The sequence below is a fragment of the Malaclemys terrapin genome, chromosome 2 (genome assembly GCF_027887155.1).
Source record: "Malaclemys terrapin pileata isolate rMalTer1 chromosome 2, rMalTer1.hap1, whole genome shotgun sequence".
Lineage (NCBI taxonomy): Eukaryota > Metazoa > Chordata > Testudines > Emydidae > Malaclemys > Malaclemys terrapin.
In genome coordinates, this window is record NC_071506.1 from 227,441,396 (window position 1) to 227,468,777 (window position 27,382).

The 27,382-nt window shown below is 42.7% G+C and overlaps 1 protein-coding gene across 1 annotated transcript; it reads right to left on the reverse strand.

The window, feature by feature from the left end:
• On the reverse strand, positions 1 to 27,001 carry GPNMB (glycoprotein nmb). Its single transcript, XM_054020183.1, has 12 exons — positions 26,770 to 27,001; positions 20,289 to 20,441; positions 19,049 to 19,192; positions 17,049 to 17,222; positions 14,873 to 15,031; positions 13,059 to 13,367; positions 11,653 to 11,712; positions 9,547 to 9,669; positions 8,878 to 8,980; positions 7,690 to 7,895; positions 5,372 to 5,465; positions 1 to 3,466 (listed from the first exon to the last, which is right to left on the reverse strand). Exons 1-12 carry the CDS (start codon positions 26,999 to 27,001, stop codon positions 3,313 to 3,315), a joined length of 1,911 nt encoding a protein of 636 aa, XP_053876158.1. The 3' UTR covers positions 1 to 3,312.
• Between the last annotated feature and the right edge of the window lie 381 nt (positions 27,002 to 27,382).

The following is a 27,382-nucleotide window of genomic DNA, read 5'->3' on the forward strand; positions in this document are numbered from 1 at the left end:
CTGTTTGAAATCTCCAGATAGTTTATTGTCCAATACAGCATCAGATCCCATTAGATAAAAACAAATATGTATTTATTGGAAGTTACAGCAGAGAAGATAGAAAATAAAAAGGCATAAACTTTAATCCCCTAACATGAGATGTAAAGGAAGTTTCTCTGAGCTGTTCCATATACACAGGTTAAAGTATAAAATGTATTACTTTTCTAAGCATGGCTGAAAGCTGCCTATTGTATAAGCACTGATGATGCCTCTGAGTTCCTGTATAGCACATAGCATTCTCTGGGAAGTAATATGCTATCTGCTTAGAACCTAGGTCACCAATAGCCCACATCAGCTTTGATTCAAAAGTGATACAATTGCAACTGAAGTGAACTCATACTAGGTTTTTATTAAAAACTTTCTCCTCTTTCAAGTTAGGGAAATGCATCAAAATTACAACTGTCCTCTTTCCTGTCACTAAATCCGTAATCACTTTTATTTAAAACCATAATCTTTATTATGCTCTTTCAACCTGAAAAGCAGGATCATGTATATGCACAATGTATTTCACTAACTCTCTTTGTAAGGCTAAAAGTTGCATTTGCTGAATTTCTGAAAGGAGTGCCATCAACATGCAACTGAACCAGTACTCCCTATTCTGTGCCACTAGTAGTTTTAGCTCCCATCTGCGCTACCAAACGATAGTCCTCAATTTTGTACTAGAAAAATGCAAACTAAGGGCCCTGTCCTGTCAACACTTTCTACTCCCATTAGTAAATGTTTGAAGGATTGGGTCCTTAAAACTCATGGGCCAGATTCTTAGCTGCATCAGAGCTCCCATCAGTTCAGCTGAGGGGTTAGGAATGGGCAAAGTTCACCTTTAGCTTCCTTGAATTCTGGAGTAACTTAGAACTGCCTAAAGGCTGCTTTATCTTATGCCTGGCTGCAGTGATACCCAATGGGGCACTTCCTCAGCCAAGATGGTAGAGTTCTGACTATGCCCCGTTGTAATCCCTGTGTCAGATCTGGTGGGCTCCATCAGGTCTACACCCTGTAGGGATTCCCCTACACCAAGGCAATCGCAATGACCCAGTTAAACCAGCTTTTATCAGGTGTTGGGATCTGACCCCATAAGTATAGCTATCAAACAGAGTCATAGTGCTCCAGTTGTTCCAACTTGACACAACTGGTTTAACTAAATTACTCCCAGACTTTGAAAAAGCTTCTAGTTTGGATTAAGAGATGGAACTGTTCTTCCATTGATGATGAGTTGTAATTAAATTAGCGCTTAGATATCAAGTTGATTGATGTCACAAATACCTATGATGGGAAGCTAGACTGTATTGCATATATCAAAAAGAAAACGTTACAGTGGATTTATCAGAGAGAGAGAGAGAGAGAGAGAGAGAGAGAGAGTGTGTGTGTGTGTGTGTGTTTAAATTCAACTTTGTTTGCAAGAGTCCTAGATTTGTCCGTTTTATCATCAGAAGGGACCATTATCATCATTTAGTTTGACTTCAGCATAACAGAGGCCATAAAACCTCACCCAGTAATTTCTGCATCAAGCCCATAAGATAAATCATTTAATGTATAAGGAGGGAAGACAGTGACCAAAAGGTTTTTTTTTAACTAATATTTGTGCAGTGGCCAGAGCGGAACTAAAAAATACTGCATCCTGAAAGATTTCTAAGCAAAGCACTAACCACATAAGTGTTTGTACAATTATTGATATTCTCAAATTATTAACAAGTGTGTATGGTGGAGGGTAGGGCTTATTTTAGGGCATTAGGCAACAGCTGCCAGGAAAACAGCAAAATATGGTTATGTTTATATCGCTCTTCAGAGACTGAGAGAGGAAAGATGTATTAGGGATGTTCCAGATTAGAAGGAATAAAGGAGACTCCAAAATTGTTCACAGTTGGGTTGGCAATGAATAGGTCTTCAGTGACTGGTGTTTAGAAATGGGTAAGTGAAATTATCCACTAACTCCCAAACTAAAAGTTAGTTTTGTTCTGCCTTAAACTGTTATATTAGGTATCAGGTTATTATACAGAGCCTTGAATTTAGAGCATTTCTGGCTGTCTTCTCACCCTGCAAGGATTGAACCTTCTCAACAACCCTTTTCGCCACAGACAAGACACTCTCCTCTTTTGATATCCCCCTGTGATCCAGTCTTCAGAAGGGTGTTTTTATTTCTAAGAGCTAAGTAGAAAATTGCATCCAGGGCTAAACTCCATGATATGGAATTACAAGAGTGAGTGGCTAAAAGACAGGGTTTTACTAGATCACTTGAGAAAGATATCAAAGTGAGATTTGTAGTTGAAAGTTAACACAGCACAGCAGCTGCAGTAAGCAAGCAAAGGCACATCACCCTGCTAGATATTGACAGTTTCTCAGCTGCTTAGTGGACAAGCAGAAACTGGAGCATATTGCCCTACCCAGCCTGGGGTTTTCATTTATTTGAAGGGAATAGTCAAAAAAAGAGGGACAGGAGGATCAAGGAGAGATTAGTGGCTGTTTACAGAGAGCAAGATGAAATTGAAGAGAAGGAGGGTGAAAAAAGCCCCTCTTAGTTCTCTTTACTAATAGTTGAATGATACAGAATCTGGCTCCTGTTACCACCACTCTGCTGGGCCTCATCTTTGTCTGCCCTCTGGAATACAGCAGCTCCTTCTGACACAGATAGGACACATTGTTGCGGATGGCAGTCAGTTCAGATGGCACAAAACCAGTAGAAACAACAGCTACAAGAGGTAGCAGCAACAACTACAGTAAGAATTTTAAATGGAACTTTTAGTAGTTGGTTTAGGAGGAGCCAAGTAGATTGGGTTTCTTTGTTCACCTGTTTTCCTGATGTCAGTGATCTAGTTTTATAAAGTGACTGAGGGTTGGCCATTATGGATATTCTCTCTGTCTTTCAACCCCACAAAGCCCAGACTGCGGGATGCATGCAGAGGGGAGTAAACTAGAACACTGGGACTGTGCAATTCTTATTTAAGATCTAAATACTGAGGAGATAGAAAGTATCTAGCCTTTTCTCCCAAGCTACAAATTAACCGAGGTGAACTGAATAATCATGCCCAGTCTAGAGTGGTTTATTATTCAATATTTTGTGACCCAGATCATAAGCAAGAACAGTGAGTAATCACAATGGCTCCATTTTTGAAAAGAAGCCATTTTCCATTTCTAAATAAATTGAGCAACAAAATGTACCGACCCATATTTGGAGGTTACCCTAATCCTTTGTTTTCTTAGTAAGTAGTCATCCATTGAAGTACAGTTCAGCCATAAACCCCGTATATACACTCTAATATCAGCGGTTACGCTAAAGATTTAAACAATTCCTGGTTTGCTTTTCAGCAGAGGATCTCTCTCATTGTTCCCAGGGAAGAGAACAGCCTTGACATTGTTGAAGTAAACACTCAGTCCCTCCCTGTTCACCGCTTGTTCTGCACTTCTTTCAATAGGTTTGTACTCTTTGTACCTCCTGCAAGGAACATTGTAAAGTTAGTTACTGAAATGGATTCCAGTGATGGTGCATATTTAACATGGTACTGTGAATATGTGAGAGAGCCAAATATTGATACCATGTCCTCCTCCATCCTCCCCCCACAACTGGACACCACCACAGGAGGCTATTGTGACTAATTCTGAATGATCATGTGAGAGCTGCCAGGTCTAGAGAGGTTATTAAGGAAAATAATAGAGGTGCAGAGATGATTTTGACTTGTTATGCACACAGTTCTGTGTTTTACTGGGAAAGAGAAGTTGCTGTACACCCAGCCTTACCACACTGCATTCTGGGGCAGTGGCATTGGAACAATTTTTATAGTGGAGGTGCTGAAAGTCATTGAACAAAACGGTGAACCCCGTGTATGATGGAAATAACTTCAAGCCAGGGGGTGCTACCACACCCTTTGTTCCAGCACCCCTGTTTTGGGGGCAAACACTTGAACTCTTTTCAGGGCCCTGCTCACCATGGAAGCAAAACTGTGCTAGCTGTGACTTTGTGTAAACATGTTTTGTTCTGACAACGTTCTAGCATGATTTCCATCACCACTGTGAGTATTGTAGCCAATCTGTGCTCTCGACTACTCCCTTATTATAAGTATAGTCCAGGGGTGCCGGAAGAGGGGGGCCCAAGGGGCCATGCCCCCCCGCACATTTAAAAGGCCACAAAGGCAGGCGATGGGGGAGGGGGGAGAGGAGTGAGCTTGGGTGGGGTCTTGGGGGGAAGAGGTGGCACTGGAGTGGGGCCTTAGGGGAAGAGGCAGTGCAGGGATGGGGCCTCGGGGGAAGGGGTGGGGCGGGGCCTCAGGGAGAAGGGGCAGTGCAAGGCCGGGGCATTGGGGGAAGGGACAGTGCGAGGGCAGGATTTCAGGGGAAGGGGCAGAGGCAGGGCCACGGGGGAGGGCACGGGGGGCACGGATTGGGCTCCTGTGGACCCCCTACACACACTTTTAGGGTGCTTCTGCTGCTTCTGGTATAGTTTTATAATCTGCTTCTAATACAGTTCACAGACAAAAAAATCCCTGTTCATGCAGGCTCAAAGAAACTGTATTAGAAACTTGCTAGTAACAACCATGGTTAAACCTAGTCATAGTAACTGGTAGCAGGGTTCTGCTCTCACACTAAATGAGAATGAATAGTGAACACTGTGATAAAGGACAGGGTAAATGCCTGCAGATGGTAATAAAACGTAAGCCTGAAGAACAAGAGTACTTAGTAATTAGAAAGAGTGGGAATACTCTTAGCTAGAGCTATGCAAATAATTTATATGATGAATTTGACTTTTTTTTTTTTACTGTAAGCTCTCTGGGACAGGGAATGTCATTCACTATATGTTTGTACAATGCCTAGCACAATGGGATCTTGAAGGCCTGATACCGCAATATAAATGTATCTGTTTGTGAATTGTCTGCAAGCTCTTTACTATTTTCTCAAATGTATTTATTAGTTAAAGTTATTTGATTAACAGTTTTGATGAATATTCTTAGTCTGCAGATCATTCATACACATTTTGTTATGAATATTCTAAATCTGAAACTTAAGATGTATTGGCTATTTTTGATTGGACACATAAGTCACCTGGTATTATTTCCTCTCTCTGATTGGATGAGTAAAATTTATAGAATCATGTTTCCAGTATGACTACTTGTGTTGATGAATTCAAAATTTGTTTTCCATGATATTCTTTAATATTCACCCACAATTTGCTGGTTTTATGAGCATTCCGGACAGTAATCTCGTTTGCTGAAATATTTGTGGAAAGCAAACCCCAAAAGGATGCAAACATAGCCAAAGCAAATTCAGTTTTTTATCCATCTGAATATTCATGGAATCATTTTTGTCATCCTGGTCTATGTCTTAACTGTTGGAACCAGCAACTTACTTGTAAAGAAGGAGAGACACAATGATGACAAACGCCACCAAGAAACCTGAGGCGATCAAGACACCTTCCACTGTCCTCGAAGATGACCCTGGAGCTTGAATAACAAATTTGTTTTAAATATTAGCCTCATGTTCTATACAGCGAGGTACAATTTTCCAGCAGTACCATTCTTTCTGCCACATGACTCTAGAAGGTGCAGTATATTTAACACTTACGCTAAACAATAGGGCTCAGCGGCATTCGCAGACTGTAGGGTCCAATTCATCTTTGATACCAACTGGGTTATAGTAAAGGTGAATACTAAGAGTGCCTTGTATGTTTCCATATGAAATATATTGTTTGCTGACTGTAACATCAAATACTTTTACAATATGCAAAGGAACTGCAGGGCTAGTTGGCATCCCACAAGATTTGGAGTTACTTTGCTACTTGCCCAGTTGTTATGCTACAAAGGGACTGTTTAAATTAAGAGTGCAAAATACTTAATCATTTTATAACCCACAGAATAAGAATTAGCATGTCATTGAGGAGTAGAGTTTGAGGGAGGAGAAAGAATGGACTCTCTCTGGTATCTTTTCATTTGCCCTAGACGAGCGTTCTAGTGATTCCCCTCTCTGGCCCAGGATTGGACAGGGCATCCTCCTGAGAGGACTGAGTGTCCGTAGATGGGGTGATTGTTGATGATGATGTAATGCCCCTCCTAGGGGTTGAGTTTTCTGCCTTTGTAATACTGGCAGCTTGGGGAATTAACTCTTGACCCAGCCTGTGATTTCCTCTGTCGCTCTGCCACCAAATTTCCAGTCCACCTCTGAGAATGGCCTTAAATTCAGAGACCATTGCACTTGGATCCAGTCCTAACCCCACCAGATCTGGCCACAGGAGAAACTGAATAAATAAATACTGTTAATTATTATTTACATTTATGATCTCTATTAAGCATCTTAATTCTCCAGTCCAGAGGCTGCTCTTCAATATATGTGGTGAGTTTACTGATGCTCAGTCATGCTCTTGCTTATCATGTTCACAACTATGTTTATAAAGCAGAGTAAACTAGAGATACACATTGATTTGGACCTAATTTATTAATCCATAATTACTATGTAAATATATTCAAATCAAGGTCTTAAATTAGTGTTAACCGTTGACATAATCTATGTAAACCATACCATCTTGCAGTGTGTTATTATAAATGTTTGGATAAGCCCGACAGTAACGCTCGTTTATACCGTTGTCCTTGTGAAGACAGCAGCCAGGGATGTACATTCCTGTGTGAATCACATATACCCTTACGTGATTTGGAAAGCATTATACATCCAAGGGGCACGTATACATTGTGGAACTACATCCTACCTAACAGTAGTTTAAATACACATAAACTGGACTTTTGTTAAACAATCGTGATGTACACCACACCAATTTAGGGAGGGCACAATCCTGCAAAGCTCTGAGGGCCAGATTTTCAAAGGCATTTAGGCACCTAAAGATGTAGATAGGCACCCAGTGAGATTTTCAAAAGCGCCTACGCCCCTCACTCCTATTGAAATCAATGGGAGAAAGTCCCACTAGATGCCTATCTGCATCTTTAGGCGCCTAAATAGCTTTGAACATCTGGCCCAGAGTGCCCCCAGCTGTTACGGACTCACCAGATTCGGCCCAAACTAAGTCAGATCTGCTGAAAACAGTGTTGTGAATGAACACCAAAGGCCACTTCCTCAGATTATGTAAATTAGCCCAGCAATATTGAAGTCAATGGGGAGGCAGTGTAGTCTAGTGGCCAGAACACTAACCCAGGACTTGGAGACCAGGCTGCACTTTCCAGCTCCACCCCAGATTTCCCTATGTCATCTTGGGTAAGTTCTCAGCTTCTCTGTGTCTCAGTTCCCCATCTGTAAAATGGAGATAATGGCACTTCCCTACCTTACAGGGCTGTTGTGAGGAGAAATACAATAAAGATTGTGGGGGCATATGAATACTTTAGATTGATAGACGGACCTAAATTCTAATCCTGGTTTTACCATTAACCTGCTGGGTAACCTTAGGTAAGTCACTTTCCCTGTCTGTGCCTTTGTTTTCTCCTCACACCCTTTGTCTCTCTTTTCTACTTAGATTAGAAACTCTCTGGGGGCAGGGACTATCTCTTACTATGTGTTTGTATAGTTTCTCACATAATGGAGCCCAATCTCAGTTGAGGCCTCTCAGCAGTGTCATAATGCAAATAATTAATAATAGACACACTCTCTCTCTCTCTCTCTCTCTCTGAAATGGCCATGAAGAGAAGCTATTCACAGATCCTCAATATCTGTTCTATTTGAACTCACCTCCATTTACAGATATAAGGGCACTTGTGAGGGCTTGGCTTGCATCATCACCCAATGTAATGTTTACACAGTAGGTTCCGGGCTCATTGAAGGCTCTTCTGATGGTCAGTAAGCATTGATCAGTAACTTCAACGGGGTCACATACCACATTCTGTGACACCTGGCATGTGGGGTCAGAGACTATTGTACAGGCATCTGTAGGAAGACTGGGGGAAGTGTGAGAGAGAAAATGAATATATACTATTACTAATCCAATTCATAGATTCACTGGGCCTGATTCTCCTCAGTTGGACCTGTTTTATGCTGGTGCAACTCTGTTGGAATCAGTGATGTTAGACCAATATAAAACTGGCCCAGTAGCCTTAATGTTCCATTAAATTAGCTGCTTGGCATAACACTCATTATTTTCTGACTACAGAGGACTTTGCATTTTCCCCACTTCACTCCTGCAAGTATACATAATTTCACAACTATGTCTGGCATCATTTAGACTCAGTTAATATAATGTTACCAGCAATTACACTCATTTCTCAAAGCACAGTATCACCTGGCCCCTAGTTAGTTGATGAAATCTATTAATTTTGGTTCAGTTCACCAGGCATACCATGTAAACTCTTTGGAGATTCTTAGCTGTACTAGTACATGTGGCAGGAATGTCTTGCTAGTTTTAGGATTACTTTCAAAGTGATTATTTCCCAGTTATGTTGCCAAGACTCATCTGTACCTCTCAGTTCTCTCAGATCCACACACTTTCCAGTGGCTAGGAATATTAATGCAATGCTCTTTGCATCCAAGGAATTCCTTTGATGCAAGTTTTTAGTCCAAATTTCAAAATACCTATGGCTAGAAAGATGGCTTCCTCCCAGTTTGAGCAAGCCACTTCCCTTTTTAGTATGAGTGCTGAAGTCTTCCATCTTTGCCTGGAAAACAGAGAATTGCTTCTGCTTACCAACTAGTTCTATTAGTTTTGCTTAGGCATGTCATTTTGGTCTGAAGCCGAAGAACCTGGCAACAATTTCTCTTGATATAACTCATAAATTAGACTTCTATTATCTTAATTTCAGTCAACAGATGGTAATTGCTGTGTTTCTAACTGTTGTTCATGCAACTGCATATGAATGTGGGTAGTATTCTAGTAACATCCAAGTACCTAATTTTCTAAAGAGGGAACTTAGTGAATATACTTACCTCCCTTGGCAGGTAACAACAAAGTCAACCAGGGAGTTTTCACCTTGAGCCACTGTCATCTGGACACTTGTCATCTGAATAATGTTTACCTGAAGGATTCCCTCTAAGGGAGGAAAGAGCCCATCAACCTGTTATGTTACTCACTCAGTGACATGATACAGCAAAAACAATCCACTTAGAATCATAGATGGTCTGTGTTTGAATTATCCTGACTGGCTCTGAAGACTACACCTTTAAAAACTCAATAAGATAAGTGGTTTGTTAATGGTCAGCTCAGGTCTGGTCTCTTTACTATACTCTATCTCACCCCAAATTCCCCTCAAAAAATCTTGGACATTTTAAGATGTTACAATGCACATAATCTTGCACCCCATTTTGAATAGTTGCCCTCCACTCTAATTAGTGACAAACTCACTCAAATCCTCTACTGTTCATATCTTTTGAGCTTAGCAACTGGATAAACTGGGTTGTAAAAAAGCAAACAATGCCAGTCAGCTAACTGTACGTTAAATTATTAAACCAGACCCAAGCCTGCAGAATAGGTTCTTATAGTTCCTTCTTGTGGTGTTTACACGATAGCAGGTAAACTGAACAAACAAGACAGCCCATATATATGTTCAGTACCATATCAACCAATTTTCCTATTCTCTTATTGATTTAGGCACTTACCTACAATGGAGATAGTAGTTTTATAATGTCCATATCTGTAAATATGGCAGCCTCCATCAGGAGTGTCTTCCATTACACCAGCACTGGTGGGAGAGTCCAGGTTATAGGGTGGTGTAGTAGTGACTGTTGGATTGAGCAGGGGAAAAAAACATATTGCTAGTTGCACTGCTCAGAAAATATTTTGCACAATCTATGTTATGGAGACAAAGTCTAAGTGGATTAATTTCTTTCACACCACCAATGAAGGGAAGCCAAATGATTAAAAAATTAGGTTTTTGCCCTTCTGCTAAATGCACAGTGCGTAAATAAGTGATGCAGTTTATCTCAACGAGATCTTGTGCAAAACTTAAAGAAAACCTGCTTGCCCCAGTATTCTGCAGAGCCATGCAAGAGGAGTAATTTGGATTTCAGATCCCTAGGTCAGTAGGAGCTGCAGAAGTAGCACATTCAGCACATGAGGTGGGAAAAAGGAATTTATGCCCCAGCTCACAGGTGATTACAAATGGAATCCAGCATTCTGCACAGAATGAGTTTGCCACTCTTCTCTCTTTTTTTTCCCCTTCTTCTTTTTTTCCCCTCTACTACTGTTAATCATGTCTGTTCCACCCACCTGCAGGTACTTTCACTATATGTTATCAGATGCATTCCAGTCTTCAGATATATTGTGACACAGTATATAAAGGCCTTCCATTGTCTTGGTCTGTCTCTTGTTGCATACAGTATAGGTTTTACATTGTACTTGTCTGTGAGATCTGTCATTTCATGCTCATATTGTTTACACTGTTTGGATATTTGTATGTACAATGAATTACATCCATTAAACTGAGTTCAAAAACAGTTGTGTTCATCAAAGACCTGGTCCAACACCCATCAAAATCAACTGAAAGGCTCCCACTGACTTCAGTGGATGTTGGACTGAGCCATAAGTTATTACACGAGGCTTTAAGGGGTATTTGATATCAATTAGACAGAAAGTGGGTCTATCTCCATTTGCATGGTAATGAATCATTCTCTTCCAAGAGATGCTGAAAACAACCAACCAGCTAATGATTATGTCCAGAAGAAGGTGGTCAAACACCTTTCTGGGACAACAAACATAAACTTGCAGGGACAGACATAGGTAGTTAGATCTGACAATGTGCTGCTTTGTCAGGTTTTAATCTTCTTCAAACATACAGGTAAACTAAGTTTAGAGCTCCACTCAGCACAGTGATTATTCTAGCTAATGAATACTAAATTAGCCTAACTAGTGAGCTTTCAATAAGTATCTCTTTTTATTTTTGTTCAAATCCAAACAAACTAATAGCTAAGCCAGAATCACTACTATCACCCCTTTGTACTGCTCTGATGATTAAAAGGGGACATAAAGCTGCATTAAAAAGCCTCCTAGAGATTCCCTTTATATAGGGGGATTCCCTCTAAGTGTTATAGAGTCAGCATCCAGGCTCTAAGCCACTTCTCTCCTAGCTACTGATGTAAGGAGCATGTCTGGTGGGGGTGGGAAGGGCATGGCTGGAGAGTCATCTGCTCTGCATTTGGCCAACAGAACAGCATCTTGAGGCCAAGGACAACTGGGGGAGGCTAATCTAAGAGGCACTGAGGGTCATCCGCAGGATTAAGGAACCACAAAAATGGCATGAAGACACCTTTGTCCCCTTCCCTCTCTGGTCCTGGGTTGAGTGCCACTCAGCCAGACCAGAGCTCCTGCACCATATGCTCTATACTTTGTTTTTCCTTTTTTCTTTTGCCCCCTCTTTCCCCGCCACACTTGCTCCTATCCTGTGCCAACCGAACTTTTATTTAAGATAACTGGGATTGGTTGTTGTGACTTGATGTTGGGGGTTTGCCACTGGCGTCCTACTTGGGAAGGGAGGACTGTGCTCTGGGTCCTGAGGGGAGGCTGTCAGAAAGAGAGGGGAACAAGCTGAGCATGCAGACAAGGCAAGAGGGTTGCAATCCCTTCCTCAAGTTAGTGCTGTGAGGAAACTGTGAGGTTAGTATGAGAAAATGAGCCCCTGACAATGTGAATCAAGCTGTAAGAATCATAGAAAATCATTTACTAGAAAATGTTTCTAATAGTCTCCACAGGAGGAGATATAAACTTACTAGCAGGAGTGGTTGACTCAGTTTTGTTTGCAGCACTGGTTGAGTTTTGAGTTGTTGCCCCTGTAAAAGACCATTGTGATAATTAGCACAGCCAAAAATACAACAGCAGTATAATCACCTTTTATTTAGTGTAAAGGGTCGTTCTGGCACAGTGCTGGATTAGTTTGTTTGAATCACACACATTTGGTAGCCTCCCACTAAACATACTCACATCTTAGCCCTGGTCTGTGGGAGAAAATTAGGTTGGCTAAACTTGATGGAAAAACCCACACTCCTTAGTGGCGTAGTTAAGTCAACCTAAGTCCCCTTGTAGACAGCGCTAGGTCGACAGAAGAATTCTTGTGTCAACCTAGCTCCTGCCTCTCGGGGAGGTGGATTACCTAAGTCGATGAGAGAACTCCTCCCATCGGCGTAGGTAGTGTCTACACTGAAGTGCTACAGCGGCGCAGCTGCAGTGCTGCAGGTGTCCCACTGTAGTGTTTCAAGTGCAGTCATCTGTCTCTAAGCCAAGGAAGGTAAACCTGCAAAGTATGGGGAGATGAAAATGCTTGTTTAAGATTCCCAAATCAATAACAACAAATGACAGATTCCGTTTTTTTCTTAAAATAGGTATCTATTAATTTACACTGGATTGAAATATCAGGAGAAAATTGTGAAAAATTTTATTGACTTTTTCCCCATTTTTTGATTGAGAGTCAAAAGTTTGGAGAGAAAAAAACCCACTGACATTTCAAAATTTGAAACATACTGACCCACTCAACTTTACACTGTAATGGTGGTAGCTTTATAATTATCAAAGTTGGAGCTGCAAAACTTTGAAGTATAAAACTTCTATGAGATTATAAATCAGTAACTGAATAAAGGTGACAATTTGGATAGATTTACAGTCAAAACAAAAATCTTACAAGCTTGATTCTCATTCACACTATTACAAAGGCTTGTCCACGCTAGGAAATTGTCTGGAATATCTATTGCAGAATAAGTTATTCCACAATAGGTATTCTGGCACAGGCATTGCGCTTTAAATTCACACCCTACCTTACTCTGGAATAACTTCCCCATGTACGCATGCCCTGCTCTGCCAGTGTTGAGGGGCCATAAAGTGAGTGCACATGTAATTGACTCCCCCTTGAAAGCTTCTTTACACTGTCAGGGTATTGTAAATTGGTTTTAGCATAAATTAGAATCCTTTTATATCTGTAACTTTAGACTACATATTTATCCTGTTATTGATTCAGACTCTTAAGTAAGTGTAAATATGTTATGTTTACAAAAACTGTGTAGCTCCAACTTTGATGACCATAAAGCTTTTAAAGGTATGTAATTTTAAAAAACCAAAATGTTGGTCTATTAATGATTATTATTAGTTTATTTCCTAATATTCCTATTGATTGACAGACTCTTACCTGGCGAGGTAGGAAGTGGTGGGGTAGGTGTTGCAGGCCCACAAGGTACAGGTATAATAGCTTGGACGGTCAAATTCAGGCTGAAGTTTCCCTGCAGCGTATAAGTGTGAGTTGAAATAGAGCTGTTGGATATAAATGAGCCACTGCCATCTCCATAATCCCACTTGTAGAAGATCGCAGAATTATTAAGGTAGTGACTGGGATCATGGATCTTGACATCAAATGTGATCGGAGAATCCTTGATGAAGACAGAGTCTGAGGCATTGCGGTCATTCTTCTGGGACAGGTTCACATATAAAGGAATCTGGTCTGCAGGAAAAATGAAAGAAAGTGAAGCTGGTGTATATGGATGCAAATAACAGACTGCTTCACAGCCCTCAGACTGCAAAGATCACAGTGTAAAACACAAGCCTGCATCATGTTAACTGCCAGGCTTAATTTCTTTAATACAGGTTTCTTCTTTAACTCACTTTTCAATAGATTACAGTAATAAAGTGAAACACTGCAACCAGGTAGAGAGTCGTGTGCATCTACTGAAGACCCTATATCTAGTCATCTGGAGGTTCCCTGTCCCATTCATATTGTTCTATACCTGCCATTTGGTGCAATCTGATGCATTTAGAAAGCAAAACATTTGCTTTTCAGTAGTATCTTTATTACTATTTAGTGTTTCTAAAGGCCTTATTGTAATTTCCTACATATTTCCCCCAAAAGAGAAGGAAAAACCCTTAAAACTCAATTCATTAAGGAGATTTAGTGAATTTGGGTTGGGGGACATTATAGGACCTCATCCTGCGACCACTGAAGTCAATGACAAAACTCCCATGGGCTTCAATGGGACCACTTGTGGTGAAAGTTGCTACCCAGCATGAGCAAGAGTGTCAGAGTGTGGCCCTTCGTGAATAAGATACTTCGCCTTAGCCATTATTTTATCTGAGATTGTCTAGCTCATAGATAATGAGAGCCTGAGAATGAGGAATAGTGAGCAAGTCTTATACTCCATGTGCAAGAATTGGTTTGTCTGTTCCAGTGGTGCACAAAGGATCCCTTGACTGAACTGTTGCAGTGTGTGCATTTGGGTTGATGTTGGTGGGCTACTTAAATTTAAGAGACAGCCAGAATGAAGGGACAGAAATAATCCCTGGAATACATTAGCCAGCCTCATCCAGAGAAGGATGATGAATTTCATCCAGAGAAAGGGTCAGGAAGTCCCTCCAATTTCTTTTCTTTGGACTATTAGTACTAGGGATGCACGTGGGATGCAGACAAAATAAAGGGCAATTTGCATTATGTCCATAGGTTTAAGCTTAGATTCACATTCCGTATGAAAGGTAAATTAGTTTATGTACACCACAGATTTCTGCTGCTTATTCAAACATTTCAGACAAAGAACAATAAGTAGAAATTGATCTTAAATTTTATTTGGGACAAGTCAAATTGCAGGATAGCATGAGGTAAGACTCTGGAGTATCAGATGTTGTAGATAGATTTAAAAAAGTATTCTCTATAGGGTTCTGGATAAATATAATTAGCATAATTCATTTCCATCCCTACTTATATATTTGCAGTGTTAATATCTATAGTTAAGGACACATTTTTCAACTAACTCTTAACAAGTCTGCTAAGAGGACTTATTCCATACTGTTTAGGGTAGCCTATTAGAGATTTCACATTGAAGTTAAAAGCATCACTTGTTTCAATCCCTCCTTATATCCCTCCCTACTCTCCCAGATAGCACTTTAGTTGCATTTATGTAACATCTCCACTACAAACCCTGCCAAGTATTTAGTTGTGGTTTAGTCCAGCCCACTCACCTGTCACAACATAGATGCCACTTGCTGTTGCAACTGGAACATATGTTCGATGACCTCTTCTGTAAACAGAGACCACCATCATCTGTTTGCCAAGGGTGATATTTGTTGTGTTGATGGAAACAGTTGCTGAAGAGCCTCCAGTTTTTTGGTAATACTGGCCTGTGAACAGGACATGAACTCATATTTTCCTCTTGTGATGAGATAGAAAAAGTTTTATAAAGAGAAGCAGCATTTCTGTGAAATTTTGGATTGTCTAAATCAAAAGTGTATATTTTATGCTCATCCTTCATTTGTGTGAAATGTACTTTTCAAACACACTTCATGTCACTGTTATGTTCCCTGCCATTAAGTTTTTTTTTCTGAGTTTCAGCAAAGCAGCCAAAGGCATTAGAAAGATGTGCCTGCTCCCACCGATCCAAAAAAAGGCATTTGCCAAGGCACCTTCATCTCCCCAATGCAACTAAATTAGATTAATACCTAAAATAATTTTGCCAGTCAAAGTTAGGAGCCTAAGATTTACAGTGTAGTCAATAGCAGGTAGGGTTACCATATTTGAACATTCAAAAAAGAGGACACTCCAGGGGGGGTGTCGGCCCCGCTCACAGTCCCTCCCCCATCCTCCCATGCTCTGCCCCCACTCTGCCCCAGGTTCCGCCTCCTCCCCACTCGGCCCCGCCACCGCACCCCTCCTCACCCCCAGCTCACCATTGGCTTGCTGCGTCCCTCCTCAGTCCCCCACCCACTGCTCGCCTCCTCCCACCTGCCACTCACCTCCTCACTCCCCTGCCAGAAACCCCCATGCCTGCCCCGAGAACTCCCGCCTGCCACTGGCTCGCCACTTCTTGCCTCCTCACCCCTGCCCACCCACCCGCTACTGGCTCCCTCGCTGCTCGCCTCTTCAACCCCCACTGTCCCCCGCTGGACTTTTCACACCCCCGCTCACCTACTCACCCTCACCTACTCAACCGCCGCTGCTCACTGCTCACCTCTTCACCCCGCCCTGCTCGCCTACTCACCCCTCCTGCTGCAGGTCCCTCTGGCTCTTAGGGTCAGAGGCAGCCAAGGGGTCTTCACGTGCTGCGCCCACCACAAGCGTGAACTCCGTGGCTCCCATTGGCCGGGAAACGCGCCAATGAGAGCTGCTGGAGCTGCGGAGCAGGGCTTGCAGGCACCGGCAGTGCACAGAGAGCCCTCTGCCCCTCCCATACCCGACCCAACCCTAAGAGCCAGAGGGACCTGCCGGGGTGCGAGGTGGGGAGTCCTGTCGGTGCTTACCTGGGGTGGCTTCCGGGAAGCATCTGGCAGATCCCTCTGGCTCCTAGGGTTGGCTTGGGTTGGGGGGGTGTTGGAGGGCTCTCTACCTGCTTCCGGTGCCTGCAAGCCCCACCCCCACAGCTGTGATTGGGCAGGAGGGAGCTGGTGCAGCACACGGAGACCCCCTCCGCCTCTGTGCCATGGGGCCGTCCACAGTGCAGGCTCCTGCCGGCGGGCAGGCGCCGGGAGCTGCCCCAGGAAGTGCTGCCAGCCCTGGGACTTTGGGTTACCATACGTTCATATTTTCCTGGACGTTTTTAGATATTTAAAAATTCCTCCCGGATGACAATTTAAGAACTAAAAAGCTGGACATGTCTGGGAAAATACAGACATATGGTAACCCTAATAGCAGGGATGGGCCAATTATTACACACTCTGTTGCTGGAAGTCACAATCAGGACAAGAACAGAACTATATTCAGCCAGCTTAGGAGTGCTGAAGCAAAATGCACATTGCACCTTCTTTCTAGAGGTGAGGAAACCAGTCTGAGGACCTACAAGCACAAGATCACTCCTGAACCTCAGACTGTTACTTGGTAGTGCTAATTACTAAATCATCTGGCTTCCCCCTTTGCCCTGAAGATTTCCTCTAAATGTTCTATCCAAATTGTGATTGAGAAAGAAGTTCTTTTCAACAGTGGTAGCTCTGTGCATTTGCGGTCTTACAGAACATGTCATGGTAGTATATGACTTCCAAACCTCAGAGGAATTAACAGAGCAGCTGCTATTCTCACTGAGCAGCTCGGAATGTGTTTAGTATTCTCTCACTCAACAACTGTTGAATTCCTCTTTGGGGATTGTAATGCACGGCATTAGGGAAACAAGTTAGGACACAAAACCAAGAGACATTTTACTGAACTCACCAACTGTATGAAACAAATAGACTAAGTTCCTCCTTCTCCAGCCAGGATGATGAGGGAAAGGTCTCCCATCTGGGAACACATTATGGGTATTGTTGCTTGTGCAGTTTTCCCAGCCACAGTCATCAATCCACTTAGTCCAGTTGTAGACATACTGGTCAGGAAAGTCTGAGGAATCTAGGTGTAGAAATAGATCACAGATTATTAAGTGGCAAATTTATAAGTGTTTTTATATAAAAGCAGAATGTTTCCCCTTCTTTATTTCTATGGGGCTCATTCATGGCAACAAAGATCCTCAGACATGTCCATTAACTTATCTTTACAATGACTCAGTGAGGCAGGGAATGGAGGTATTATTGTTTCAATTTCATAGTAGGCCTACGGCACCACATGCTTAATGACTTGCCCAAGCTCACACAGGAAGTCTGTGCTAAAGCCGGACACAGACTGCAGATATCCTGCGTTCCAGTCCAGTGCTTTAACCACAAGACCCCTTTTTCGCAGCACAGTATTAAGACAGATTAAGTGAAAGCTCATGTTGTGCCTCAGTTAGGTGCTCATGAAACTGTCTGGACTATTGTACATAAGCAAATAACAAGGACCGGGTTATGTAAAGATGTGGGAACCACATGCCTATGATGCATCATGAGGAACAACGCCGAAGACATAGGGCCCAGTCCTGATTGCACTGAAGTCAATGAAAAATACCTACTAACTTCAGTGGATATGATCATGCCCAGAGAATTTACACCACCAAAGCAGAACATTTATTACATTTAAACCACAATATTGTTTTTCGGTCGTTTTTAAATATGGAGCAGGAGGAGAGGGCATTTTCAGACTAATGTTCACTACATCACAATTCCTCTGTTCTTTCTAATTATAATCCTAGATATTTGCTGCTTGGTATGTTTTTATTCCAACGAAAAAATGTAGTTGTTTTCAAGAATTCTGTTGGCTCACAGAGAAGATGCCAATTGAAGCTGTTGGTCCAAATTCTGCTGCCAGCCCCTTAAGACAATGCCGTCTCATTGAGGTCAGTGGGGTTCCACGTGCATTCTGGCCCAATGGGAGCTGCAGCTGTGAAACTCTCAGTAGAATTTGGCTTGCTCTTTATTTTTCTTTCTTTCTTTTGTCAGAAGAGCCAGTTGTGTCATTTTTAAATAAGTGCCATGTAAACTGCAAGCACCACTAGAATCAGAAAAATATATGTTTCTTCATTGGAAAAGCACAAAATTAGTAAGCATGGGAGAGATACAAGCATTTCAGTCATTACACTGTGAAGTAAGTAGAAACTATGCTATTCAAGTAGTGATTGACATCTCTTGAAATTGATTGGTAGAAAGTGTTATTTAATCTATCTGGATGTTGGAACAAAGGTTTATTTCTGCCAAGCTGCAGCAAATAAAAACATTAGGTTTATGACCTTTTTTCCTAGTTTAAGAGGTATAATGAAGGCCAAAAACGTTTTTTATTTTAAAAAGATATTTTCCCCTGCTTGTTTTTTGTTTTTGAAATATCAGTAATGTAAGATCTGCTCTTCCTTCGGAGGTAGCCATATAAAGATGTTATTTAGTGAACTCTAAACTCCTTATTGAAGAGTCTCAGTTTTACAAATCCAGTTAGAAAAACCCATATTACTGATATAACATGCCAGTATTCAGTCCAGTGACTGGGCAAACTTGCAGCTGAGCTGAGCAGCAACGGTTTTTCTGGGAGCCAGATTAAAACATTTTATAATGGAAAAAAATCCATTTAAAGTTCTTGACCATTATATGTAGGTGGTGCAGATGGGTAAAAATAAGACAATCATCTTCTGAACAAGGACCTTTTGTGTGACACAAGTCAGACATTATTGTAGTTCTCAATTTAACAGGGATAGAACTGCAGCCTGGAAGCAGAATGCTGATGGTTCCAAGTGTTCATGACACTTTTGTAGACCACAAATGCACCAGTACCATTGCCAGACTGGTTCATAATATAAGGGTATTATTGTTACCTACCATTCCTGCAGTTTCTGTCATATACTATGTTGCTGTCATTATCTTCTTTCTGGCACCTGGGAAACTTTAGGGTCACAGTAAAGGTCACATTTGATCCTACTAGAGCTGGGCTGTCAGAGGTCAATCTGGCCACCACCTTTCCTCCTGAAGAAATTAAGATGAGATTTCATTTATACATCAGTCTTTTTGAGTAGCTATTATTTTTAGTTGTGCACAATGTAAACAAAAAAATCATGTTAAACTTATTACAAAGACTGTAAGAGCCAGACCCCCAGCTGCATAAACTTGTATCACTCTATTGGCTGCAAAAAGAGCTACACCTATCTACACTTGCTGAGGAGATGACCCTAAGTGTCTCTATCACTTCTTAAAACATACTATGTTCCATTGTAATGACCTTCCTGAAGACTCTCTTTTGCCCCGCATTTAACCATCTGAGCTACTGCATGCCCTTAATATCTAACCAGAACAACAAAAATTAGAAACTTTGTACTTAAATAGTTTGGAGAAGACCAATTAGAAATTATTAGTATGATTTTTTTTTAAAAGTACTATGTAACTTTGGGGCTCAAATCTCATGTACTTTCAGTGGAATTTGTGATCCTAAGTCACTAAGGTGCTTTTCAAAATCCAAAACTATACCAGTAAATTAGATTTATTGGGCCAGATTCTAAGCCAATATAAATCAGTGTAGCTACACTGCAGCCAATTGAAGTCAACTGTTCTCTAGACATTCCTCTACTATAAACTAGAATCAGATTTGTACACAAAAGAGGCAGCATATTCCAGAGGACAGCTCTTTTGTCTCTATCAGAAGGTGTAGCCTTTAGTCCTGGGCTCATAACCAGTGGTGATAAAACTGCCATACAATGTGCTGGTTCTTCATAGAAAGTGTTAAACTGATCCAGTGATGTGCCTTTGGGGTGGAAGTTGAAGATCCCAACCTACTGGCGCTTTTCACAGAGAACAGGGGATTTTCCCAGTGGCCTGGCTAACGTTCCTTTTCAATAAACCAGATTTTAATATCTGAGGCTGTGAATTATTACTGAGCAGATTTTGTAATGGCGGCCATGGCTGCTTGGTCAGACAATGTATTAAGTACTATTATCTAGCGCATTACTGTGTAGAGCAATTTTGGGATATGTACAGTACAAAAGGCACTATCTATAACTTTCTATTCTATCGTATAGAATTTCTGGCTACATTTCCCAGAGCTTTAGGATTTCATATCTAGACCTACCTCTCCAGCAGTCCTTCCATCTAGGATCTCCTTTTTCCCAGAAAGGATAAAGCTTTTCATTCCACTGATTTTGATCAGGATACCAGCCATGTAGCTTCTTATGGGACCTGACATGAGAAGAAGATCTTCCATGGCTCATCACATCTCGAAACTCTAGATAGAAATATGAGCAACATAAAGTATGAATATTTCCTCTGCTCCATTTCACAATACTAAATTCTTGCACTGAACGCAAAACTCTTAATCGATGGACGTGCTTGGAACTTTATCACTATAAACAAAGCTTATGTCTTCCAGTCTATTGACAATGGAAATTCCTCTGAATTTAGGCTATACATAGTTCATCCTTTCCTTACTTTAGGACATGTTCCAGTTATATGAAAGGGTTCTTGGAGGGATAAGATCACATGGATGAACATTTTCCAACCCTTCTTTTGCTCATTTATACTTTCTCAGAACTTTTAAAAATATTTTCAGTGGCTTATAAACCAAAAAAGTTACATGTAAACTGTCAACAGGTGATTATTAAAAGAGACATTAGGAATGTAATAGTGAGCTATTAGGCCCCAATCTTGCAATGAGTTCTACACAGGTGGACCCCTGTGTCCATTAAAGTCCATGGGAACACGCATGAACATAGGTATCTGCCTACATGGAATGCATTGCAGGATTGGGGCTTTACTTATAGTTTAGTACCTAAGGTACCTGAAGCATTCAACAGAAGGGGGATGGGAGGAGCGAGGACACGCCGCGCAGGCCCCCCCTCCCTTCCCTGCCTCCTGAACACCGCAAGCCAGCTGATTGCTGCGGGCAAGAGGCAGGGGAGGTAGGTGGGAGGTGCGCTGCGTCCTCGCTCCTCCCCCCTCCCTCCTGCCTGCGGCAATCAGCTGGCTTGCAACGTTCAGGGGGCAAGGAGAGGGGAGGAGCGACGACTTGGCACGCAGGCTCCTCCCTCCCTCCGCTGCCTCCTGCCTGCGGCAATCAGCTGGTTTGTGGCGTTCGGGAGGCAGGGGAGGGAAGGGGAGACTGCATGCCGAGTCCTCGCTCCTCCCCCTCCCTCCTCCCTCCTGAACACCGCAAGCCAGCTGATTGCCGCAGGCAGGAGGCAGGGGGAGGAAGGGGAAGGCGCTGATCTGCGGGGTCTGCCGGCGGGTGGGAGGTACTGGGGGGGGTGGGGTGGCGTAGGGGAGATGATGGGGGACTGGCAGCTGTGGACAAAGCAGGCAGCCAAATGATGTTATGGCGAAGTATTGCACAACTTTAAATGGAACATGTTCTGTAATTGAGCAGGGACATACAATCGAAACAACGTTAAGCAAGAGGACGTTAAGTGGGGAGTTACTGTAACTTAGATCGATCCCTCCCCCCAGCTCCCCAGGGTAGACCAGGCCTAAGAAGGCTGATGTGTTTAATGCCTATTTTGCTTCAGTCTTCACTAAAAAACTTAATTGTGATCAGATGCTTAACACAATTAATATTAAACAAGAGGGAAGGAACACAAGCCAGAATAAAGAAAGAACAGGTTAAAGAATATTAGATAAGTTAGATATATTCAAAGTTGGCAGGACCTGATGAAATTCACCCTAGGGTACTTAAACTAGCAGAAGCAATCTTTGAACCATTAGTGATTATCTTCAAGAACAGGACAGGTGAGGTCCCAGAAGACTGGAGAAGGGCAAGCACAGTACCTATATTTAAAAAGGGGAACAAAAAGGACCTCAGGAATGTATACTAGTCAGCCTAAATTCGATATCTGGAACAATCCTGGAACAAATTATTAAACAATCAATTTGTAAGCACTTACAGGATAATAGAGTGATAAGAAATAGCCAACATGGATTTTTCAGTAGTAAATCATGCCAAACCAACCTAATTTCCTTCTTTGACATGGTTACCGGCCTAGTGAAAAGACGGGAAGCAGTAAATGTGATATATCTTGATTTTAGTAAGCTTTTGACACAGTTCAACATGGCATTCTCATAAGCAAACTAGAGAAATGTAGTCTAGATGAAATTACTATAAGGTGGATGCACAAATGGTTAAAAAAACATACTCAAAGGGTAATTATTAATGGTTCACTGTCAAATTGGGAGGTAATATCTAGTGGGGTCCCTCAGGGGTCTGTCCTGGGTCCATTACTATTCAATATTTTAATTAATTACCTGGACAATAGAGTGGATAGTAGGCTTATAAAATTTGCCAATGATGCCAAGGTGGGAGGGGTTGCAAGCACTTTGGAGGACAGGATTGAATTCAAAATAACCTTGATAAATTGGAGAATTAGTCTGAAATCAGCAAGATGAAATTAAATAAAGCCAAATGCAAAGTACTACACTCAGGAAGGAAAAATCAAATGCACAAGTACAAAATGGGGAATAACTGGCTAGGCCGTAGTTCTGCTGAAAAGGATCTAGGGGTTATAGTGGATCACAAATTGAATATGAGCCAACTGTGGGATGCAGTTGTGAAAAAGGCAAATATCATTCTGAGGTGTATTAACAGGAGAGTCATATGTAAGACATGGGAGGTTATTGTTCCACTATACTCAACACCAGTGACACCTCAGCTGAACTATTGTGTCCAATTCTGGGCACCACATTTTAAGAAAGATGTGGACTAATTGGAGAGTCCAGAGGAGAGCAACAAAAATGATAAAAGGTTTATCATGCAGACATGTTAAAAAAACTGGGCATGTTTAGTCTTGAAAAAAGGAGACTGTGGGCAGGAGAGAACTGATAACAGTCTTCAAGTATATTAAGGGCTATTATAAAGGAGATGGTGATCAGTTTGCCTCATAACCATGGAAGATAGGACAAGAAGTAATAGGCTTAATCTGCAACAAGGGAAATTTATGTTAGATATTAGAAAAACTTTCTAACTGTAACAATATTTAAGGACTAGAATAGGTTACCAAGGGAGGTTGTGGAATCCCTGTGTCTGAAGGTTTTTAAGAACAGGTTAGACAGCTGCCAGGGATGGTCTAGATATATTTGGCCCTGCTTCAGTGTGGGGGGATGGCTAGATGACCTCTTGAAGTCCCTTCCAGGGGATTTCTATGATTCTATAAATGGGTATGGAATACTCTGACTCTTCTTAGGGTACCCAGAGGCATGTTGCTACCATCTGTCTTTAGTGTGAGGAAACTTTGTCTGTGCCTGCCATGGGTCAGATCCCCAGCTCTACCAGCCCTGGGCAACACACACACTCCCCTCTAGGCCTTGTAGCCCCGCTGTCACTCTACAAGTTAGCAGTTGACACACCCAAGCATCTCCCTGGAGTGTCCAGCTCCTGGTCCACTGGGCACTTGCAGTATTCACAAATTCGCTGCGTCCAAAGAAACAGTACACCCCCAGCTCTTGGGCTTAACACTCAGCACTTAGATACGTTTATGGTGAAATCTAGTATACATTTATTTGACAACAAAGGAAAGAGATTCAAGGGAGTAGAAATGTTGGAAACAAATGGTTACATATAAAATAAAATCATAACATGCATTCTGAGCAAAGATTTAATTAACAAGATACTTTCATGTCTTGTGGAGAATCCTTACAGCACTCTTCAGCTAGGCTGGCTTTGACCCTCCTTTCATGAGACAAGCACACCATCAGTTTGGATCCTAGATGAAGGATTCCTTGTGCATCTTTGCACCCCAAGATGTACTAGAACAATCCTTTGTCTTCATTCATAAACAGGACCCCTCCTGCTGTTTTTTTTTCCTGAAGAATTCTTCTCTGTAGATTTTATAATGTCTTAATTTGCATCTGGCTCAGTATGCAAACAGGCATACATTGTGAGGCACACAATACACAATATACAGATGGCCAGATACGGAGATAAGTAACAGTTACCTCCTGATGACCTACCTTAACTCCAAGACCTTAAGAATATAATCTCCAGTATAGACACCTAACTTCTTTGCTATTATTGGTACATACGCTTCTCAATTATTATAATGACCAGTGGGCTACTGTCTCTCGGTAGAGACCTCACATGCCACCCTTTGGTGAACTATTATGCATATATCTGACCCAGGGGATCCCTGTAAAACCTCATGCACCCCTTGTGCAGTTGTGCCCTCTCCCAGTTGGCACCATGGGGTCCCTGGGACACACATACCCACATATCTCACTGTAATCTGTTTAGAAGAGACCAGAGCATACTTCCCCCTGTCCCCATTCAAGCCCTGGCAAGAAATATTTTACATCCCAAAGTATTAAGACCATCTGTACATTTTTCTAGATGCTGTGCTGTATTATCTTACCTAGCTAAAGAGAAGAAAGTTTCAACAGGCATTTTTTACTGTGAAATTTGCAGAAATTGTTCATATCGCTGGATGTACCGCTGCAGTCATGGAGTTGGTTCACTTTATAAAGAGAAGGACTGCTTTATGGATGGATCACACAGAAAGCCATGAGAGCAGCCCCTGGACCATGTCCCTGTCCCCCGGAGCACACTGCCCAGAGCATGTGGAGGGTCCAGAGCTCCCCACAGCAGCCTGGGCTCCCTGGGTGATTCTTAGCATGACCCAGCTCCAGCTTCCAGCTTGGCCAGGGGGTGGGGACGTGGTGGGAAGAGGAGGAGCAAGGGGTAAGGCCCTGTGGCAAGGGAGGGGGTTAAAGTCCACCTCAGCCCCCCACTGGGAAGAGGCTGGCACCACTTCTGGCACCCCTGTGTCCCTGGAGTATAGGGGAGCCCAAATGTTTTTTGTTCCCAGGGCACCAATAAATCTTAATTTGCCTCTGTGCCTATAGTGGTGTGTTATGTGCTCAGGGGTCCTGTCACTTCTCTGTAGTTTAGAAGAGGCACCCGTGCAGATATAGCTGGATGAAGCGGTGTCTGCACAACACTGTGATGCCTGAGGTGGAGGCAGGGAAGCAGTGCTGAAGACGAGGCAATAGCTGCTTTTTTTCCACCCGCCTTCCTACTCACTGAGGCTGCTGCCAGACTGGAGTTCCTTTTGACTGGTCCCGTGTGCACCACTCTCTGTGCTCGGCCAGCGCTGCTGCTAGCCCCTCCCTGCTCTGTGGGGAATTGTGCCCTACAAGGTCTTTGGGAGGGAGCAGCCTTTGACTTCAGAAGCATGCAAGGGCTGCAATTGTGCCTGGCCTCTGCAAAAGGGGTAGAGGGCTGGGGAAGACTCCTGGCCCCCTTCCCTTTTCATGCACTCTCCCTATGGCCAGCCACAACCTCACGCTTAATGTGTGAAATAAATTGTTATTGCCAAATGGATAATATCTGGATTCAAACAAAGTGCCCTGCAACTTTTGGCATTTCCTGCATGACTGGACCGTGGCTTGTATGTTTTTTCCATGACAAACCATCAGCCCTAATCATAATTTGGCCATCACAAATTCTAACAAGGTAAGCTCCTATGGCATTTCTTCACTCGTTTGTAATTTGTTTATCTCAATCAAATATAAGAAGTTTCACAAGCTTTTGGATTACACAGCCAAGGCATTTTTCACCCTAGCATCTACTTCAGCACCAGTCCCTTTAAACCACATGGAGATGAACTGAGGGGTAAGAAAAAAGAGACTTTATTGAAGTTTTTTCCTCCACTTAATTATACACAGCCTTCATAAGCAAGTGTCCGTCATTACCACATGTGGAGCAACTGAGTCCAAAGCAGCCAGTCTAATAATAAAACCCAAGAAAGTGATTCTTGTTAATAATGACACCATACTTTAGTGCTATTGGAAGAGGAGCTGGCACTCCGTGCACCCTGCTCCCAACTCAGCTGAGCTCCCATCCCTGAGCTTGTACGCTATCTCTGGTGGAGAAATGGGGAGGTGAGGAGAGGTTCAGCATTCCCTGAGAACAGTGTGTTGCCCAGGGAAGGGAAAGGAGGCCAACTGAGGCTCAGTCCCCACCCCTAGACCTTTATCCCTGAGCCAGTAAGTCAACCATGGACTCCTGGAAGGTCAGCAATAGCTCAGTCCCAACCGGTCCTGCCCCTCTGTACTCGAGAGGGTCTGTCAGACCTAGAAAAGAGAGAGAGAATTCCAAAGAGACTTAATCCCCTCCCCAGGATCCATGACCCGTTGTCAGTGTGGAGAGGGAATGGGCTCCTCCCTGAGACCCTTGTTTCTGAATTGGTGAGTCACATCCAGAGGACTTTTCCAGAGATGGGGAAATCAGCAGAGGCTCGTTGTCCCAGTCACTGAGCTGGTGTGTCTCATCCGGAGGTGTGGGGAGATCAACAGAGGCTCAGGACCCATCAGCCCGTCACCCTGCCCCAGGTGTTACAACAGGTAGCAGAATAGCTCTCTTCATTCCTATCCCAGCTCAGATCACATGTGCAGCCACAGCGGCAGAAAACCCTGAGCTGGGTGGGCTGCAGCCTGAAAGCACCCAACCCCTGAGCTGCAGCAACCAAAGCAAAACACATTTCAAAATAGTAGCATAGTTGTGATCACACCATCTCAGCAAATTAAACCTGGGGAAGTGGGGGGAGATGAGGGGAAGGAACCAAGGCACTCACGTTTGGCAGCAGCATACAGAACTCCTTCGGCCAGGAGCAGGACTCCGAGGAGGAGGAGGAGGGAGAGACCCTTCATGGTGTGGGAGTGTGTGTGTGTATTGTGTCCCCAATTCCTGCACAAGTTAACTCCCTTCAGAAAAGTGAGAATAATGTTTATCTGCTGCCCTCCTTGTCTGTGATTAAATAGAGAGCCCCAGGGCTCATCATGTGATGGCATTAAGCAGAGATGCATGATTTCTTGTCTTCAACTCAACTCCCTGCTCATGTGCTTATGACTCACTCCTCTCACTTTAACATTCACTGGCATTTTTAAGAGACACACTTAGAAACATGCCATTCTCCCCACAGGCATTCTTAGACCAAGTTTGCCCTGTTTCCAACTTTTGTAGATGTTTGTTTTCAAATTAAAGCCATTTCCCTTCAGTTACCTCTCACCTCAGCCCAGATTGTAATTATTACTGCAGTCACGCGTTCCCTTTCTGTAAACCTGGGAGTGACCTGTGTCAGGTCCATGAGATGTGGTGGGTAACATTTCTGGGTTAAAAGGTGAATGCTTGATTCCAGTTCATCACCAGGACTTGGGCTTATATTTAATGCTCGTTTTAGGGAAGTC

What these genes read in the sequence shown, in the direction of transcription:
- GPNMB (XM_054020183.1), bottom strand. Translation starts at nt 27,001, where the DNA reads ATGCATCTCTGCTTAATGCCATCACATGATGAGCCCTGGGGCTCTCTA. An exon ending in TCTGTATGCTGCTGCCAAAC is followed by an intron (nt 20,442 to 26,769) that starts GTGAGTGCCTTG and finishes ATTTCTATCTAG; the next exon opens with AGTTTCGAGATGTGATGAGC. An exon ending in ATGGAAGGACTGCTGGAGAG is followed by an intron (nt 19,193 to 20,288) that starts GTAGGTCTAGAT and finishes TAATTTCTTCAG; the next exon opens with GAGGAAAGGTGGTGGCCAGA.